This window comes from Protopterus annectens, chromosome 2.part2 (assembly GCF_019279795.1).
Source record: "Protopterus annectens isolate FY-2018-M chromosome 2.part2, PAN1.0, whole genome shotgun sequence".
NCBI classification, from domain to species: Eukaryota; Metazoa; Chordata; order Ceratodontiformes; family Protopteridae; genus Protopterus; species Protopterus annectens.
This window is the reverse complement of record NC_056730.1, coordinates 507721587-507742454: the sequence shown is the minus strand read 5'-3', so window position 1 is coordinate 507742454 and position 20868 is coordinate 507721587. Positions and strand designations below refer to the sequence as shown.

The 20868-nt window shown below is 37.1% G+C and overlaps 1 protein-coding gene across 3 annotated transcripts in view; it reads left to right on the top strand.

Moving 5' to 3' along the window:
• LOXL3 (lysyl oxidase like 3) overlaps window positions 1-20868 on the top strand; it is a 914626-nt gene that overhangs the window by 830419 nt on the left and 63339 nt on the right. For all 3 annotated transcript variants that reach the window (XM_044063977.1, XM_044063976.1, XM_044063978.1), the window contains one exon: window positions 1895-2010. In XM_044063977.1, the coding sequence (XP_043919912.1) occupies window positions 1895-2010 (116 nt within the window). The remainder of the gene's footprint in view (window positions 1-1894; window positions 2011-20868) is intronic.

Sequence of the window (20868 nt, the reverse complement as noted above, 5' to 3'; positions counted from 1 at the left end):
TTTATTGAATATAGTCATCTGAAATGGGAATTTCTTCTTACCCACATGGTATATCTATACCACTCAATTGTCCAGAATTTTGCAGTACATTCCTGATTTTTTCCTCGTGTTGTCGCCGTGTCCCTTCTAAAAGTTTTGATTTTCTGGTAAATCACTAAGGATCACAGTCGGTCAGTCATGCCAGACATCAGAGTTTCATACTTCATAATGTTCAGAAAATGTATGTAGATGCCAAAAATGTTGTGCTATTAACTTTTTATTAACTTTTTAAGTGAATCAGAGTAATATTTAAAAATCACACCTAATTTTGGCCCTTTGTTGTCATCCCATTATTTTTAGCTTTGTGCAGAATTCTTGAGGAACAAAGTTGAGAGATATTCGTATAGTGACTTTGGAATTAATTATAGTAAGATTGAAGTGCTGGAAGGGTGCAACTCCCCCAGTGGGAGTTGCCACAGCTCTCAACCTCTTAGCACAAAAAATCTAGACAAAAACAAAAATAATGTGGGGACAGAGCCCCAAACAATAGGGATACATTTAAAATATTGCTCTTCGAAAGTTAGAAAGTTGCAGGAATAAAAAATCTTGCGTTTCCATGCATTTTCTGAAAAATATACAGTTTGAAACTCACATGCCTATGCCTGTCATTATTTAGTGAATTCAATCAATACTGGCTTGCCACAAAACTCCAGAAAACCATAACTTTTATGAGGAACAAATCCAAAATATGAGGCAAAAATCTGGAAATTCTGTGAAAATCTGGACAGTTGAGAGGTATGGCCCGGGTTACAAATTTTTTATTAATTAATAAGCTGTTCCCCCCACCCCCAATTCTATTTGCCATTCTGCTATCAGACTTGAGCTTATTCTTTATTCTACACTGAGCATCCCCAGCACAGGAATGAACATCACCTGGATGGGCCAGCATTCAGGCAGCTATGAGGGTGATTTATTTCCTTATTCCAATAATGAGGGATATGAGATATACCCTACCCCATTCCCTGGGTGAGGGATAAGTGATAAACATCATTGTGAAGACCACAGTGCATTTCCCATGCAAGTGTGCAGCCCTGTGAACTCAAAATGAATGCTTCCCACCAAGATTGCTTGCTGGCCAGACACCCACTTTGGCCATCATTTGCATTGTGACCCATTCTCTGAGGGATTGTGGCACTGGATTGCTCTGATCCCCGTCTTTCAGGATGAGCATGCCTATCCCTCTGTCCCAGCTCCAACAGACTCCTGAGCCACTAACTGAATGCAGGTCATCTGGCCAGTAGTAAGGGCTTTATCCGTTTGTGCCAAAAGAGCTGGCTACATCGTCAAATGTTGTGATGAGTTTCTTTTTATTCTCATTTTTGTTTAGTGAATTGTTTCAGTAAACTCATAAGGATCATTTTGCTTTCTTAAAATGAATATGAAAGTGAAAAAGGGTATTAGAATTATTTCAACTTGGACTTAAATGTGTTTTCATAGTATAATAAGTTTTTTTTTATTTGAAGTTTATTAGTTAATTTACAAAAATATACCAGAGTGAGAATATATTATTTAATAACCTATGTTGGCCCTATAAATTGCAGCTATATCTTTATTTAATTTAAAATTATATTTTTACCTGTTGGTAAATTAAGGGTTATTAAATAAATGTTAAATATTGTGTTTTCATTTTAAACTATTTTAGTTCAGGAATTTTCCAGGAATAATTGCTGTGCTGTACCTTTGTAGAAGGTGTAAAGAAGATCCAGACCTTATCAATATATAGAAAAGATTAGTCTGATGACTTTAAACAGCTTACATATCTTAATACATCTCACTGACTTAAACGTATCTGCCAAGTTGTATGCTAATATTATCATCTGCATTCTGACTTTGTGTTTTCCTTATCACCCAACAGGCATTACCACAGTATGAATATCTTCACCCACTATGACATCTTAACACTGAATGGCACCAGGGTGGCTGAGGGGCACAAAGCTAGCTTCTGCCTGGAAGATACTGACTGCCAGGAAGGTAATCCAAAAATTATAATATCTATATGACCCAATAAAAAATGTAATAATGCCTCCAGATGGTGGAAGCTTCTTGGTCTTATTATGTATCAGTCTCTGTGCAGACAGGTCCGTTGCTTACACTGTAATCTACAGTTTCTCAGTTCACAAATACGGAAGCTTTCTGTCTTGGCTTTTGCAACAGTGGCACAAATGCAGGAATCACTATAGATCACCAGATGATAAACCAAGCAGATAAGGACTGAGCATCTCTTGACTGCTCTTTATTGAGGGAAAGAGCAAGCTATAGTGTGCATTTTCCTCTTAACAGAGGCTGGAGCAGGCGTTGTACCTACATACAGAATTAAGGACTGCACTAGACAACCTATAGCAATGTGGAAGAGTATCCAGCTTGTACTGCATACCAGTGTACAAGGAAGGGACTGTAGTCAGTAATATGATGGTCACTGATCCTTGGTTCCCTGACTGAGAGTTGAAAGGGTGGTAAAAGTTGGGTAGCGAGAATGCAGCTAGCAAATGTGAAAGAAAAGGGGCTCAGTGAAATAACTCCTATATCCCCATCTGTATCAGTTATACCCTCTACAACACTGCTAACTACACTCTTTGAAACAGTAGTTGGAGTTCGTCTGAAAGTTTCTTGAATACTATGCTTCTAAAACCTTGATACTAGGCAACCCTGAGCATACAGATCAGAAATTCAACAGATGGTGTTACTATCGCATAATATTTCTGTTTTGGTAGATTCCTTTCAGCAGATCTGATCAGAGCAGCCATGAATGAGAGCTGTATGCCTGAGAATTCTGAAAATATCTAAACTGTCTGGGCATCCCATCCACTTGTACTAATAAATTTTACTGGACAACAAAATTCTACTTTCATATCTTTTCTTTCTGCTTTTCCACTTACATTATATATCATGTTTTCTGACATCATAGGTAGTTCTACTGGATTTTTTTTTTAATTTATATGAACAAATGCTATGATTTCCAAGCAGTAAAAGCAGTCATACAAGATGGAGCCTAAACATTAACCGTCTGCTTTTGTGCCTGATGTCTTCAATAAATAAAGGGTATATAGAGACTAAAGGAACAGTGATTTCTGATCACTTGACTATAGTGATGTAAGTAAAAGAGATGCTGACCAGCTCTCAAATAACCAAATGTTCAGCACAGTGGAAAAGGCACATCAATAAAATACACCAAGATACGTAGACTGAGTTATACTCATAAATGCACAAAATCCTCTGCACTCCCAGATATGCTAGTCACATGGTTTATCAGGTCCTGTAAAAAATGGGTGGTGCTTGTGGCAGACATAAAAATAAACTCCAGTCCATCCTCCTCTTAGCCCAAAACATACAAAAAAAGACAAATTCATCTTTACTTTTTATGGGCCTTAATGTATTTTGGAAAATGTTTTGGAATATTCAGATGGAGATTGGGAAATGTTTATCAGATCTTCATGGGTGTTTATTACATTTTGGGTGAAAAAAGGAAACTTGTTATGAAAAAGGAATCTTTGGGTTAGTTGTTTGTGTTTTGGAGAATGTGAATGACTAGGTCTGAAAAGATATTGGGCCAGATTCAATAAAGCTCACACTAAGTGTACACTAAGTGTACACTGTTCTGAGTGAACAGACAACATGATATAATGCACACCTTCTTCCTCCGAATTTTAGTTTTCCTACTGATATTCTTGCAGCTTTAAATATTGACAGGCATTCGTAAAGGTTATCACAAAGTGTAGACTACATGTACACAATGTAATCTTTCTGAGTGACTAGAAAACACAAAAAATGTGATAAGAATTTTATTGAATACATATCGTGTACACTTAGCATAGGCTTACTGAATCTGGCCCATAGTTTGTGAATACCATAAAGTAATGTAATATTGAAATCAATGTTGAGATGATGTGAAATAAAATAACTGAAAAGCTTTCAAAGCTCTTTTTGTGAGGGAGCACTTGGGGTGCCTTTTGTCTGAATCATGCAAGAGAATGGATCCAGTACAGCAGAGGCTTGGCAAAACAGTGTGTGTGTGTGTGTGTGTGTGTGTGTGTGTGTGTGTGTGTGTGTGTGTATGTGTGTGTGTGTGTGTGTGTGTGTGTGTGTGTGTGTGCGTACATACGTGTGTGTGTGTGTGTGTGTGTGTGTGTGTGTGTGTGTGTGTGTGACAAGTTTTGCAGATGTCAGACATTCTACATTTAACTTCATTAACTGTGGGTGTAGGTGAACTGGATGATGAAATTTTAAAAAGAATGTTGGCAAAAGTTGAGCCTGACCTAAAAATATTGTGTCATGGAGTGATATTGCAGAACAAAAGTTTCTACCACAAGAAGGAGATGCAGTAAAGAAATTGTCAATGGTTTTGGATGTCATGCCGATTGCTATGGAAGTATGAAACAGTAAAGACATAAAGGTACCACAAGAACTTAATTAGGTATATGACAGAGAAGGAAGAGGTGATCAAAGAGCTGAGAGAGTACCAGATTTTCAAGCTGTATGCCCAGATCACTGGAAAAAAGGAATACTGAGGGTGCTTTTACTACATAGAAAAGACCTGCGGTTTAGATATGAGCCGAAGATGAGTTAAAGATTTATTTATTTATTTGCATTTGTTTACTGGGAAGGTCTACTGGGCAAGGTGAGCCCATTTTCAGTGCAGGCCCGGGGAGAAAAGCTCCACAAAGATTAAACAATATGTAATATGAAATAAAACAATACAGAGTATTTACAGTCATAATACATACAATAATATGAACTAACACACTACAGAGTATTTACATTCACAATACATGATATTCATACAGTAAAATACATCATTGTGGTCAGTACAACCAAATGGGAGGGTTGCAGTTGAGCCATTTACATTGTGCTGTGTTATATACAGTAGTAAGGAAGTTTGTACAGAATATCAGTTTTATGATTATTAACACACAGAGGATTGTAGGCAAGAGTAATTGTAAAATTTAGAAAGGCAGAGCAAGTGGGTCAGTTGTGGTGAGAGATTGAAAAGTTATGTAAGTGTAGAGATGGAATGAGGTATGGCATTACAGAGAAGGGAGTCAGGTTTTGGAGGGTGTTATATTGGCACATGTGCATTGCCAGAGAGATAGAGGAAAGGTGTTATCTGAGGGACTTCTTAAAGAGAGCTGGGTTGCTGGTGTTTCTGACTGATGGTGGGAGGGTATTCTATAGTTTTGAGGCAGTAAAAGAATAAAGTGTCTGACCTGCTGAGAGATTTGTTTTTTCACCTTTGAGCAGCAGTTTGTTTTCAGATCTAAGAGGTCTGTTTGGGTGGCACATAGTACAGAAAAAAAAGAACGGCAAATTGATGGTTTATATATAAATTAATATGTAATAGTTAATTGTAAGTATGTGAGATAGTGCAGAAGTTCAAGCCAGTTTAGTTGACGTAATGATGAACAATGGTGTGCTGAAAATTTTGAATTTGTTACGAATTTAGCAATCTTATTGTAACATGTGTCAAGATTGGATTTCAGAGAGGACTAGATATTGGTAAGGATAGGGGCAGCATATAACAGAGATGGTAGCAGAAAGGATGAGGCTAGAGCCTTTCTTGCGGTGCCGCTAAGGAAATTATTGTATCTATACAGGATAACCAATTTTTGATGTGCTTTTTGATGTTGCTGTAGATATAGAGGTCAAATGTTAGGTTTTTTGATCTATTATGAAACCTAGCAGTTTAGTACTTGGAACAACTTCACTGATAGTGTTGTTTTGTGAATGTACTGCAAATTCATTCTTGTTAAGGGGCTAGTTTTTTGGGGGTGAATAATAGGAGTTTAGTTTCATTGGGGTTTAGAGCAAGATGATTATTGGACATCCAAGTTTCGGTTGATGTAAATGCATTTTGGATAAGAAGTTGTAGTTCAGATATAGACTTGGCAGTGCAGATGATTGTAGAATCATCTGTGTATTGGATGACTGTGCCTTGAGTAAGGGTGGTATGAAGCTTGTTAATGAATATGCTAAACAGGAGGGGGCACAGTATGGCTCCTTGGGGTACACCAGTAGCTGTGTTAAGAAAAGGTGAGACAATCTGCTGGTCTTTTGCCATAAACAAACTCTACAACAGAAGAAAGAAACTGTTGCAAAAAAGAGTAAAATCCCATGACTGGAGGAACTCCCTGGTCAGCCTCAGTAAGAAGCTGAGATCCCTCATAAAATCCTCCAAAGCTAGTTATGAAAACAAAATTGCCACTGATTCTAAAGACAACCACAAAGCAGTCTATAGCTATGTCAAAAATCTCAATGGCAACACTCAGATCTGCTCTGAGTTACAGCACAATGACACTAAATATACAGAACCAGCTGATATTGCCAACATCCTGGCAGATAGGTTCAGTGTTAACTTTACCCCCCTCTCACCCCCTAAAGGGCCCATCTTTATACCGGAAGAATGCAAAGTTCCTGTAATCATGGCTGCACAGGTAAAAACTTCACTCTCCAAAGCCAAGAACACAGCATCTACGGGACCTGACAACATCCCAGGCTGCCTTCTACATGAACTACAGAATGAACTGGCACCCCACCTAAGTACCATGTTCAATCATAGCCTCACCTCAGGCTTTGTGCCCATTGAATGGCACACAGCGACAGTTATCCCACTCCACAAAGGGGGGTTCACAACAGACCCCGGGAACTACCGCCCCATTAGCCTGACGACCCTCGTCTGCAAGGCCATGGAACGTATCATCATGGAACTCATAAACAAAGCCATTGGAGATCTCCAAACCCTGGACCCCACACAGTTTGGGTTTGTAAAAGGCAGATCATGTCTCCTAAACCTGATAGACTTCTTTGAAGTGATCACCAAAGCCATAGATGAGGGTAAGGTGGTTCACACAGCCTATCTAGATCTCGCCAAGGCATTCAACACCATCCCCCCACTCTGGAATTATAGATAAACTCACTAAACTAGGTATAAATCCCTATGTCACAAGATGGGTTGCCAACTGGCTTACTGAAAGAACCCACACTGTGAAAGTAGCAGACTCCAAATCAGACTTCAGACCAGTGACAAGTGGAGTACCACAGGATTCAGTCCTGGGTCCTCTCCTGTTTGGTATCTACTTCTCTGAAGTACAGGCTAACACAGAAGGTCTTTGGCTAACTAAATTCGCAGATGACTGCAAACTAGGAGCCATAATTGAAACTCCTAATGATGTGGACATCCTACAAAAGGGCCTCACTGAGACAGATGCCTGGTGTCAAAGACATGGTCTCAAGCTCAATGCCAAAAAGTGCATTGTCATCCCCTTTGGTAAAACTTCTGTACCCATGAACTACCACATAGGTGGTCTACTTAACACTGAAAGTGTGATAAGAGACCTGGGACACAGGTGGACAGTAGTTTCTCCTTTGATAATCACATCGCCAAAGTGGTCAGGAAATCCTTCTACATGGCACACCTCATCACAAAAGGTTTCTCATCCAGAAAAAAAGAGGTAGTTGTTCCCCTCTACTCATCACTCATTAGACCCATTATAGAGTACAACGCCCCTTTTGGAATGTACCTCACAAGACATCTACAACAATTTGAAAGGCCGCAAAAATACCTCACAAAGAGGATTACTGGCCTGAAACAGATGCCTTACGCAGACCGTCTCAAAAAACTCCAGCTTTACTCCGTTGCATATCGCCTACTCAGAGGCGATCTCTGCCTAACATACAAAGCTATGTCAAACCCAGAGCTGTTGGACATGCTCCACTTAAAGAAATCCCAATCCCTCCGAGCTACATGCTCTAGGGACCTAAACCTTGTCACCACAATAAACAGAACATGCTGGAGGGATAGATTCCTGTCCCAGAGACTTCCCATACTCTGGAACAGACTACCTATCTATGTCAAATAGAGCTCCCCATTAGCACTCTTCAAGAAAAATCTTGATGATTGGATGGGTAATAGGAAATTCATCCCGGGGATCACTTCTGTGGTTCTGCTTGTCAGGGGCACAGAAAAATAATTTTCTTGGGTGGCGAAAGCCAGGGTACATTTTTGGCTAGGCTTGTATAGGCCCTAAGGCCAATAGCCTAGTACCTACCTATGAACCTACCTATGAAATGTTGCCATTTGTTAGATTGTTGACTATTGGTGAGGTGGTTTGAGAACCAGTTTAGAGTTGGAGGTGACATGCCTAAGTTCGTGAGCTTGGTGAGAAGAAGGGGATGGGATACAGTATTGAAGGCCTTAGATAGGTCAAGAAAGAGTGAGGAGACAATGTAACCAGCATCACTGGCCCTATTTACTGTATCCATAAAGGAAATGAGAGCTGTGGTATTACTCTGACCTGGCCTGAAGCCGTGCTGAGTAGGAGAACAGATCTGGTTTTGAACCAGATAATTAAGAAGCCGAGTATGAACACGTCTCTAATATTTTGGAGATGGGAATGAGAATAGAAATGGGTCAGAAATTAGAGATGTCAGAGTTTTTGCCACCTTTATGAAGAGGAAGAATATGTTATTTTCCAGGTATGTGGTACATGTGACTCCTGAATTGATCTACTAAGGAATATGCTGATGGGGTAGGCGATGGAGCTTGCTGATAGTTGTAGGAATTCTGCAATTAAGTTGTCAGGTGTGTTAGTATAAGGTTTGAGTTAATGAGGAAGTTTTGTTTTTTTATAATGGAGGTTGGTATAGGTGAGAGGGGAAAATTAGGTACAGAGGAAGTTGAGGAGTATGGTGTAGATGGTTCTGCTGGGTTGAGGTTCGTTTGTGGGAAGGTGGTGGTGAGCTTAGGTATGGTATCATAAAAGTGAGGCTATCTCAGTGAGTGTTTTATCTGGATTGGGACAAGGATTATTCTTTACACCTGGGTAAAATAAGGAATTGATTGCAACCCAAAAGATAAACAAGTATACTGTGTGGGATGAAATAATAAAACTGATTTGCTTTAATATTGCTGCAGTTCAGTCTATCATTTATGTGGGGACACAAAATCAAACAGATGTCACATTTGAAGCACATGAGTTAGCCTGTAAGTCTGTTGAACTGGTCTATAAAAAACTCTCTCATGGAAATATTGTACTTCAAGTGAAGAAATAAAAACATTTTTTCTGCAGATTAGAACTGATGACAATTTGAAAGAGGGCACTGGGACTTTTTTTTTTTTTAAAGAAAATTGTAGAACTGTCTTGGAAGTAAGGAAGACCATGAAAGACTATATGGAATGTGGGAAGCCTGGATACTATTATGTATGAAAGAAGATGCAATCATTCACTTGCCTAGTACATGTGTAGTTAATGCAGACAGAGCTATTGCAAGGTAGAGGAGACAGCCAAAAACATGTTTCTTTTGTTGGTAACTGGATCACCTGACAAATAAATGCCCATATAAATGTTGCAACTTGTGTGGAAAAAAGGATGTACAGTGAAATAATGTAAACTAGAATATTCTAAATGCAAAAAAAGACAAATGTGGTTTGCCTACATATTTGTAACAGAAGAAAGAGTGTCTTGAAATAATTACATGCAAATTATTGAAACATAGTAGTGTGAAATTATTGTAGTGGAAAAGGAAACTATTATTACTAATTTAATTAATACTGAAAAAGATAATCTATAATAATAAACAGTGTCAGCAGCACAAGAGGTTGTTCTATTCCTACACCAAGAAGATTGATTGCTGACACTGCAGTGCAGCATAACGGGGGTAGGTACTGCAATGCTGAGTGCGCTGTCCTTTGGATAAGATGTTAAATCAAGGCCCCATCTGCTTGACCAGATGGTAGCAACCAGAAAAAAGACCTGGCTAGTCTCCATTTACAATTAAACATGATTTTATTTATTCTTTCATTCCAAATGGTCCACAAAATAATCTTTTATCTATTTTACTAACATATTCCTTTTTTATGGCTATAATATCCATACATAATCATATCCATATTTATTTAATTTGCCTCCTTTATATTTTCAAAAAACTTTTCTTCACATAATTTCCCCACTATTTTGCAATCCTTATACATTGTAAGAAAACATGTTCTGTCGTTTCTTCTTTATCACAATGTATACAAACTCTCACTGATTTTTCATACAGCATATTTCCTTTTACTGTAATCACCATTAAACAAAATCTTGACATTCCACTTGCTTATTACACCATGCTTTTTTGTACGTTTATACTTTTAACTCTTTCGTTTGCTAGCTTAGCCCAAGGAGTAACATAGTAATATTGTATCATGATATTTTTATACCACACTTTCCTCTTATTTTCTATTTCATCAATTTTTATTTTCCATAAAAGATTTTTTCCTGATAACACGTCATTTTTTTCATTTAACTATACTGTTCCTCTTTTGAATTTTTTTAACATATCCCAATGCTGCTCATATTTGTACATTAGTAAATTTACTACAAAACTTTGTACAAATTCAAAGAAGCAGTATAAACAATTGAGATTATTAATCCTAAACGTCCATCTTCCTTACCAATATATAAGACTCCTGTCTTCATTGGATTCAATCTCAAAGTCCAGTAATAGAAAAAAAAAATACTTGTAGTGTTCTTTTTCATAGATTGTTGGCAACATATAGACACTAGCTAATTATGCAAACTTTCCTAGTATTACTGAATTAATTAAATAAATAAACCATTTTATTAAATGATAGCTTGTATGTTTTCCAAAAACAACAAAGCTTCTTTATTTCATGTTTTATCCTATTCCATTGTTCCTCACTTATATTTTTTTCTCCCAACACAGGCAGTCAAACCCAACAATGATTGATTCCGGCAACTGAATTTTTGCATGTCAAATGGTCAGAATGTCGCAAAACCACCAAATGCGACATTTTCGACCGCTCTACATCCAAAACGAGTGCTAACATGGGTCACAAAGGGGGCGCGGGTTTAAGATTCAATACAGTTGCATTCGGTAATGTGCATATTTGCCGCACTCCTTTCGGTCATCAGGGCTCGACCATCCTTCTGTCGGTTATATGGTGGAAACTATATATATATATATATATATATATATATATATATATATACATACATATATATATATGTGTATATAAAATGTGTAACTTCTTTCATCCAGACTTTGTTTCTCATAATCAATATAATATCATCTGTATAAATAAATATAACTGGGAATTTTATCCTTTCATTAGTAATATAAGTAGCACCTTTTGTATGCAAATTTGCATTTCTGACTAATAGATTCATAACTAATACAAACACTATGCTACTCACAGGAAATCCCTGATGTATGCCATTCTTTATAGCTATTTCTTTGCTTAACCATCCATTCACTAAAATTCTTACTTTATTTTTATTATATACAAAACAACATTCTTTCTTAATTTCCTTACTAATATTACACTCTTCCATAATTGTCAACAAAAGTTCATGTTGTACTGTGTCAAATGCTTTATTTAAATCTCCTATCATGATCTTGGTGTCATCAGTTTTGTTTTAAGATTATCCTCAATTTATATATATATATATATATATATATATAGATAGATAGATAGATATAGGGTCTACTTTAGTTCAGCGAATGATCAGATGATCGAACGCTGTTACTTTGAACACTAAGTGTCAAACCGGCAAAATAGATAACGGTTCGAACAGTGAATTTTTTCCCAGGGAAAGAAATTGCTGGGCCGGCCGTCCAGGTTGTGCTGTTTCCTCCACTGTAGTGCGATCTCAGAGTTGGTATATTTAAGTAGGGGGGTAGGGGCACAGCCCCTCACTTTATTTAGTGTTTTTTTTTTTTTGAACAGCAATTTTTTTTTCCTCAGGGAAAAAAAAAATCACTGTTCTGGTTGTTCGCTGTTTTGTGTATTCGAGATTTATGGGTCGATATAGCAACATTTGCTCATCTGGTCATTCGTTGTTATAATATAGTCCCTAAATATATATATATATATATATATATATATATATATATATATATATATATATATATGTGTGTGTGTACATATACATACAGTGTGCATATATATATATATATATATATATATATATATATATATATATAAACTATATATACTGTCTTCTATAATACTTTTCATTTTACTTTCCATTCTCTTCTGAATTATTATCTGCATTATTCAATGCTACAGGTCTCCAATTTTCAGTTTTACTTTTATCTTCCTTTTTCCATACAAATTTAAGTATACCACTGCATAAATCTTTATACATAAAGCCTGCATTTAATCACTCATTCATTAATTTTAAGAAGTGTTTTTTTCTGCCAGTTGGGTAAAATTCTCATAAAATTGGTCTTATATTCCAGCCGTTCCTGAAACCAACTATAAAGTTACTTGCGCTAGTACCTTATCTAACTCATATAATGAAATGTCATTTTCCAATTCTTTATTTTTTGTTGTTAATTTTTAACATGTCATTCTTTTTTTACTTTCTTTCTATCTTGAAACATTTTTTACATAATTTATAATAGTCATAATTTGTTCCTGAGATCTTCTTATCTCTCCTCTATTACCTTTTATTTCTCTCATTATACTAGTGTTCTCTTTAACTATGCTATTCAAATAAGCTGACACCTCTTCTCTTTTACCTTATAAGTAATATCTTTGCTTAAATAATAATTCTTTAATTTTGTATTGACTCTCTTCATAAATTCTCTATTCTGTCATATAATATACTCTATCTTTTCTTTCCAAATCCTATAAAGCATCTATATACATTGTTTTTTTTTTCTTATATCTGACAGCCATTCTAAAAAAAATTACATTTTCTTTAAAAGCTACCCACCATTCAGACCATGTTTTGTAACACACTCTAGTGGAAATGTAATTTTTCCATAATCACATTCTTATTTTCTTTCTATTTTCATCCCATAATTTCTAATTTATTCTTTTTTTTCCTTTTTTTCCCAATCTGATATACTCTTTATTTTCTTGTATTTCTATCCATGTGGCTGAGTGATCTAAAAAGTCTGTTACAGGTGTCTCTATTTAAACCTTGTGATAAAATTAAATAATCTATTTCCATCTTCTATACACCTTGACTGTATGTCTACAAATTATTATTACAAATCTTTGAACTGACACATTTTATATCTTAATTTTTTCTTAACATCATTTTCTCTTGCTTCTTTTTTCCTCTCAAACCAGAATTAAAATCTCCTGTTAATATTATAGTCATATTCACACATGATCCAAAATTTTATGAAATAAATTTCCCTTTCTTTAATTGTAATATAGACCTACAATGGTATAATACTATATACCTGATTGTGCTAGCTGAAATCTACAATAGTTAATCTTCCCATCATTATGAATGCTATATTCAATATGTTTACTTTCTGCAAAGTACAACTATGCCTGAGCTTTGTTTTTTCCAAGGTTCCATATTGTATCTCCTCCCCAAAGTTTCATTGTTTGTAATCTCTCTTCATGTGTCAAAAATCTTGCATCTTCCAAGATTACTATGGCAACATAACACTTACTACACCAATTTAGGATGCCTATTCTTCTACTTATATTTTAATACTATTTACATTTACTGAAAGAACTCTAAAATTGTCTTTATGTATATGTTGTAGCTTACCAGAAATTATTTAAATTTGAAGTATTTATCTCATTTGCATTATCCTTTTCCTTTTTTTCTCTTTTATACTTATACTTTAAACTTTCTTTTTCTGTCTCTTACTCTTTTGCCAACAGAATTCTTTTGACCTTTCACTATTTTCCAGTTTATAACTTTCTCATCACTTATTTCAGAACCTTCTTCTATACTATCTTCTGTTTCATTTTTCTCTTTATCATATTCTTTGTTTTTACATTGATCTTGCTTCCCTACACCCTCATTATATTTTGGGGCCTGTTTCTTCTTTCTGTTTACTATCTTCACTTTTTTCTTCTTCTTCATCATCCTTTTCCTCTAGATCACAATTCAGCTATAAATGCCCCCCAAGTTTGCTACATTTATAACATTTCAACTCACACTTTTTTGTATCATGACCTGTTTCCCTATAAATATAAAATCTCTTCTTATCACAGTTACTTATCAAATGATCATCATTTCCACAGGAAAAAAAGTGTTAGGTTGTCCTAAATATTTTACAACACCCCTGTTACCCTATACATTTATCATACTAGGGATATGAACATTTCTTTCTCCATTTTTAGTACAATATGACAGTGCCATCCATCATTCCATAATCCTCTGTTGTCATACACTTTGCTTATGTCCATGACTTCTTTACAATGTTTGCTTAAATGTCTCTTTAAAGTCTCTTTTTCAACTTGAGTTTGAAATTAAACATGTATTTTCTTTTTTGTTTCTCTGTGAAGTGATTTAACCACATAAGAGTTCCATGATTTACAGTTTTTTTCATACTTCCACCAGAATTTTCCAGAAGAGAACCAGTCTCAAAAATAATGTCACAAAATGCCTCTTTATGAATAAGAAAAAAGGTCTTACCTCATGAGCCTTCACTCCCACTACATTATCCTAAATATCATACCTATCTATTTCTTTTTTATCTTTGTTCTACATTCTTACCATGAATTTCCTTTGATTGTTGACTTTCCCTTTCTTCTGTTCATCTCTTATCACTTTCTTCTTTACCTAAAAGTCTTGGCATATGATTTCTTTTTCTGGCAATCTTCTTTTAAAATGGTTTCCAATACGTCTGATTGGATTTTACCCATAGCTTCACCACATGAAACATCTTTTCCACTTTCTGGCTCAGTCTGCAACAACAATTCACCCTAAGTATTGTAATAGCACATCCATAGTTGTTTTGATTGTTTGCTTTCGATGAAACAAACACATTTTCCTGAAACAGCTCCTCAAAATTTTCTACAGCCTAAAACACTGCACCAGTGTTTGCATCTGTGCTATCCACCATCTTGGATCTCCTTGAGTGCTGTTCTCCCAGCAGCCACTGTGCTAGGATTGGAACAAGCACTCTCTTAATGAGTAGAGGAAGTTCCATGATGCCGTAGCGAATGTTCTCCTAGCAGTATAAATACCACCTGGGGTCTCCCTTAGAAAGAACTAATAGCTTAGTGGGACTAACCTGATCAACAAAGAATAAATAATATAGCTATAGAGAAGAATACAACTGAAAGTTCCATAGTAGGATATGAAAAGTACAAGGAAGTAGAAAATAAGTTGTTGTTATTTGATAATGTGGATATTGAAAACAGAAACAGATATATGGCTTTGGGCCCTAAAAGGGAAAAAGAAGAAAGATATGGGTTGAGGAAGATGAATAAAGGTGAGATGAGGGTTCAGTGCAGACAACAGTTAACAAAATAAAAAAAGAAGATGAGCGGGATAGGAACAAAAGGGGCTAGACAATATACCCATTTTGTCTTTTAGTAAGTGATATTAGGAGGACTGTAATAGTGAAATGGTGTACTAAAAATATTGTGACATGCTTGTTGAGCATAAGGTGTAAGTAGTTGAAGTGGGAACAATTTCAAAGGTTATGAACTATGAAACTTGTTTGATCGTTTGGAATAAACAGGTATTCAGGCCTAGTTATATAATTTAGAGAGAGAAAAATATATCAATATGGGATGCCAAAGAACTAGGTACAGGTTTGGTTTTGTATGTAAGAATAAGAGGTGAGGTTATGAGGCTATTTACACACATGATAAATTATAATAAAAAGGTACATTTTTTAAAGAAGCAAGGCATTTTTATTGCTAAGTATGCAAACAATTTTGGTGGGATTCTTGAACTATAATATATGTAAAAGAAGAAGGAAGATAGATGTACAGTTATATAAATATTTGTTTTTTTTTTTTAAATAAGTGATTTACAGATAAGAAAGGAACATGAGTATAAATGTCATAAAGGAAACATGAGAACTGACCATGATTTTTTTTTTCTTTCTCAAAGAATGGCAAAAGAGGTTAAAGAAAATGAAGATCTAGTGGGGTTACTGAATATTGTGCCATTGGGGAAGTTGTTGGGAATAATAAAAATGTAATTAGAATAAGTAAGGGACTTAAAAGATTAACAGATGAGAAGTCTTGTTGGAATGACTGGAAGGAGGAGAATAAGATTTTATGGAAAATGAAACATGAAACAATGGATATAACAGAATATGGTTTGTTTTTAAAGAAATATCAGAAAATATAGATCTGGGTAAAGAAGGAGAAATAGAAGAAAATAAAAGAAAAGAAATGGCTTATAAAGTTGTACTGGAAGAATTTGAAATACTTTAGGAAATGGAGGGCTTTTTGTGTTTGCAGAAAGAGATGGAAATATATGCGATAAAGAATGGATAAAAAATTAGTAAATATGCAACAATTCTTTTTGAATTGAAAAAAGGAAATAACCCATTTGTTGATTAAATTTGTGAAAATGGAAACATGTTTAAGATGCAAATGGAAGAAAGAAATATAAACAAGGGAAGTATGAAAAATAGCATTTTAATAAATATCTAATATATATGGTCAACGGAGAAGAAAAGAAAGACAGGAATGGGAGGGTAAAAAATATTGGACAGTTTAAAAAAACAGGTAAAAAATTATTGGATTGCAAGAATTGCACTGGTTGTTGGGTTTTGTAAATGAAGGTAAGTTTCCAGGAATAGATGAGATATGTTATGGTTTTATAAGAATTTGGATGAAAAAGAAAAAAAACATATTTTCTGGAAGTCTTGAACTCTTATAGGTTCATAGGTTGGTACTAGGCTATCGGCCCTTGGGCCTATACAAGCCTAGCCATAACAATTCCCTGGCTATATCTTCCCACATTTACTTCCCTGGACCCCTGTCTAGCAGGGTAACTGACGTGATCCCCGGGGTGAATTTCCTATCTCCCATCCAATCGTCAAGGTTCCTTTTGAAGACGGCCAAAGAGGTGCTCTGTTTGACATGTATGGGCACTGTGTTCCAGAGTCTGGGGAGTCTCTGGGTCAGGAACCTATCCCTCCAGCATGTTTTGTTTATTGTGTGGCTCTGAGGGATTGGGATTTAAGTGTAGCTTGTCCAACAGCTCTGGGTTTGACATGGCCTTGTATGTTAAGCAGAGAGCACCTCTGAGTATCCGATATGCGACAGAGTATAGCTTGAGTTTTTTTAGACGGTCAGCATAGGGCATCTGCTTTAGGCCTGTGATTCTTTAGTGAGGTATTTCTGTGGCCTTTCCAGTTGTTGCAGATGTCTTGAGAGGTACATACCAAGTGGGGCATTGTATTCTATAATGGGTCTAATGAGGGATGAGTACAGTGGGACAATGACCTCCTTTTTTTCTGGATGAAAAGCCTTTAGTGATGAGGTGTGCCACATAGAATGATTTCCTGACTGTTGTGGCGATGTGGTTATCGAAGGTGAGACCACTGTCCACCTGTGTCCCTAAGTCTCTTATCACACTTTCTGTGTTTAGTGTACTGACACCTATGTGGTAATTCACGGGTACATTTTTTTTTCCCAAAGGGGATAACTATACATTTCTTGGCATTGAGCTTGAGCCCATGGCTCTGGCACCAAGCATCTGTTTCTCTAAGGCTCTTTTGTAGAATATCCACATCATTTGGGGATTCAATAATGGCTCCCAGTTTTCAGTCATCTGTGAACTTTGTTAGCCAGAGTCCCTTAGTGTTGGCCTGTACTTCAGAGAAGCAGATGCCAAACAAGAGTGGTCCCAGGACTGAACCCTGAGGTACTCCACTTGTCCCTTGTCTGGAGCTGGATTTGGAGTCAGCTACTTTTACAGTGTGGGTTCTGTGAGTAACCCAGTTGGCAACCCATCAAGTGACGTAGGGATTAATGCCCAGCTTAGTAAGTTTATCTATGATTCCAGAGTAGGGGATGGTGTTGAAGGGCTTGGCAAGGTCCAGATAGGCTGTGTGGACCACCTTACCCTCATCCACTGCTCTGGAGTCTGATTTGAAGAAGTCAATCAGGTTCAGGAGACAAGATCGGCCCTTCACGAGCCCAAACTGGGTGGGGTCCAGTGTTTGAAGGTTGCCAATGTCTTTGTTTATAAGTTCCATGATAATATGTTCCATGGCCTTGCAGATCAGGCTCGTCAGACTAATGGGGTGGTAGTTCCCAGGATCCAAGGTGGATCCCCACTTGTGGAGTGGGATAACTGTAGCTGTGCACCACTCAGTGGGCATGAAGCCTGAGGTGAGGCTATGATTAAACATGACACTTAGGTGAGGTGCCAGTTCATTTTATAATTCATGTAGTACACAGCCCAGGCTGTCATCTGGTCCCATGAATGCTGTATTCTTAGCTTTGGAGAGTGCAGCTTTTACCTGTGTGGCCATTATTACTGGACTTTGGCAATATTTCAATTGTTGAGATGGGCCCTTTAGGAGGTGAGAGGGGGATGAAGTTGGCACTGAATCGATCTGCCAGGATATTGGCAATATCCTTGGAATCAGTATATTTAATGCCATTCTGTTGTAGCTCAGAGCAGATCTGAGCATTGCCATTTAGATTCTTGACATAGCTATAGAATGCCTTGTGGTTGTCTTTGGAATCTTTGGCAATTTTATTTTTATAACTAGCTTTGGAGGATTTTATGAGGGATCTCAGCTTCTTACTGAGGTTGGTAAGGGAGTTTTTTTGCATCCTGGGATTTTCCTCTTTTCTGCAACAGTTTCTTCCTTTTGTTGTAAAGTTTGTTTATGGCAGGGGACCACCAGATTGGCTTCCTTTTTTTGGAGGAGAGTGTCTTGGTTCTATTTGGGATGGCACAATTCATGCATGAAAAAAAATGTAAGAGTCTTTCTCCGAATTACTCTGTCCAGTTAGTCTGGAGCCATGGCTATTTCTGGAGGACAGCACATAGAATTTAGCATTAGATGCTCCCCTGTACTGTTGCATTAGCATGTGGCTTCCCCATCAAGACCACTTTCAGTGCCACAGCCATTACTGGGGAAAACTGTAGTGGAAGAGTGGTCTCTGAATTAGAAAGGCTAACTGTGATGGGGAGACCTTGGTGTTAGGGAGTAAGCACAGTAAGCCTTTCAGAATCCTAAGGATTATTATTTTAGGTGGTGTTTATTTTACAATGAATAATATTAAAATGTTAGGGACAGTTTTGGAGGAAAAAAGGAAAGTATGAAAGAACAATGGAATGAGGTAATTAAAAAAATGAAAGCTGTATACATTTACAAAAATATTTAGAATGTTTTTTTTTTTTTTTTGTTAGAAGACATGTTTAATCAATGAGACTTTGATGAAATTAACATGGTATTTTACAAGTATTTATATATTGTGTAAAAAAAAACCAGAAAGAAATAATTGTTTTAATGTGGTTTTCTTTGAGGGGGAATAATGCTTAACCCTGTAAAGAGAACAATTCTGTGTAACAGTAGTTAAAAGGGGACTGAACTTGCTGAACACATGAGATGTTCTTTGTGTTTCACTGTTGCAGTCATCACATTTGGGTTATCTGCCTGCAGGTAGCCCTCAGCTGGCCTGAATACCAGAGTCTTCAGATTTCTGCATCGGATGCTGTCTCTTCTTCCATGACGTCAGGTCATCAGGGGTATAAAACATGCAGCCAATGCCATTACATCAGTCTTTCTTGCCGTGCAGTGCCCGAAGCAGAAGCAGTTCGCAAGTGCTGGTCGGCCGACTTCTGAAATTTTCGTTTTCGAGTTTCAGACCCGAAGTCTTCAAAAAAGATTAGTACCCCATTGGGGATCCTTTTTCTTGCTCCAACCGATGTCAGTAAAAGTTAACAATTGTCTTACCTGTGGAAAGCAAATACCTCATAGAGATTTTCATTTGTACTGCATCACCTATTTAGGCCCAGACCACGATGTCCCTTGCTATCGGTTTTGACCCTTGTTCAACCCCCGAACTATTCATCGTCGGGCTATTTTTGCAGCTAATTACTTTTCGTACTCGATCTCAGTACTCCGAAATGGCTTTGTTAAGCCATCCAACTACCGATCTTCTGAAAAAAATGTAAGGATAAAGACACAGACAGCATAGGTCCAAAACTGCCAATGACGCTTCCGTTAAGCTAGTCGCCAGTTCACTGGTACTCAGTGAGGCACTTTCGCAGCCCCTGATACCCGCTACTTCAGATTCCCAGGCCTCTACTGAGACGCATTCAGAGTCCGGTATGCCGCGAGATGCTTCTTCGACTATGGAACCTGTGGATGTCTCTACCTTGGATGGGTCCAGAGCTGCTGTGCAGGCACTGGCTTCTGAGGGCATATTCAGGCCTACAGACATTCATATTAAACCGACGCCTTCATTTCCATCCAGAAGTTCCGAATCTCTCAGGCCTAAAACACGCACAACGCCTAGAAAACCGACAACAAAACCGCATGCTCAGGTCCATAGGCCTCAAAAAAACAAATGCTTAGAATGGCTAAAGACCTTATTACCTTAATTATGGGAAGCCAGCCTTCCCCCTCTAAGAGACCTATAACTGAATTTCTTTCTGATTCTTCTGATCAGGAATCTGATATTTCTGCTCCTTCTAATTACCAGGATTTGCCCTTATCTATTTATGAGGATTATGATGCAGAGGATTCCATTCCCTCTGCCTCCCCTCCAGAAGATCTTTCTTTCGGTGAAACCTTGCATACTCTTAGGGAGCATTTCCGCTGGGAAAGCCAGGATTACTCTGAGTCCAAAAAGAGACATAGGGAGTTTCTACTCCTGCCTCAACACAGGCCTTTTGCTATCCCTCCTGTTCTGGACATTGTTGATGATGCTTTCTTGGAATCTAGCCATACCCCAGACACTTTACCTCCAGTTTCTAGAAAACCTGACAGGTACTACAGAGTACCTGACTCTCACAAGTTCCTCTTCAAGAATCCTTCTGCGGATCCAGAAAACATTTCCCAAGGACCTAAAGGCATTAAGGCCACTGCTGACAGAAATCCTACCCCTTCTGATGGAGATTCTAGAGCCTTAGACAGATGGAG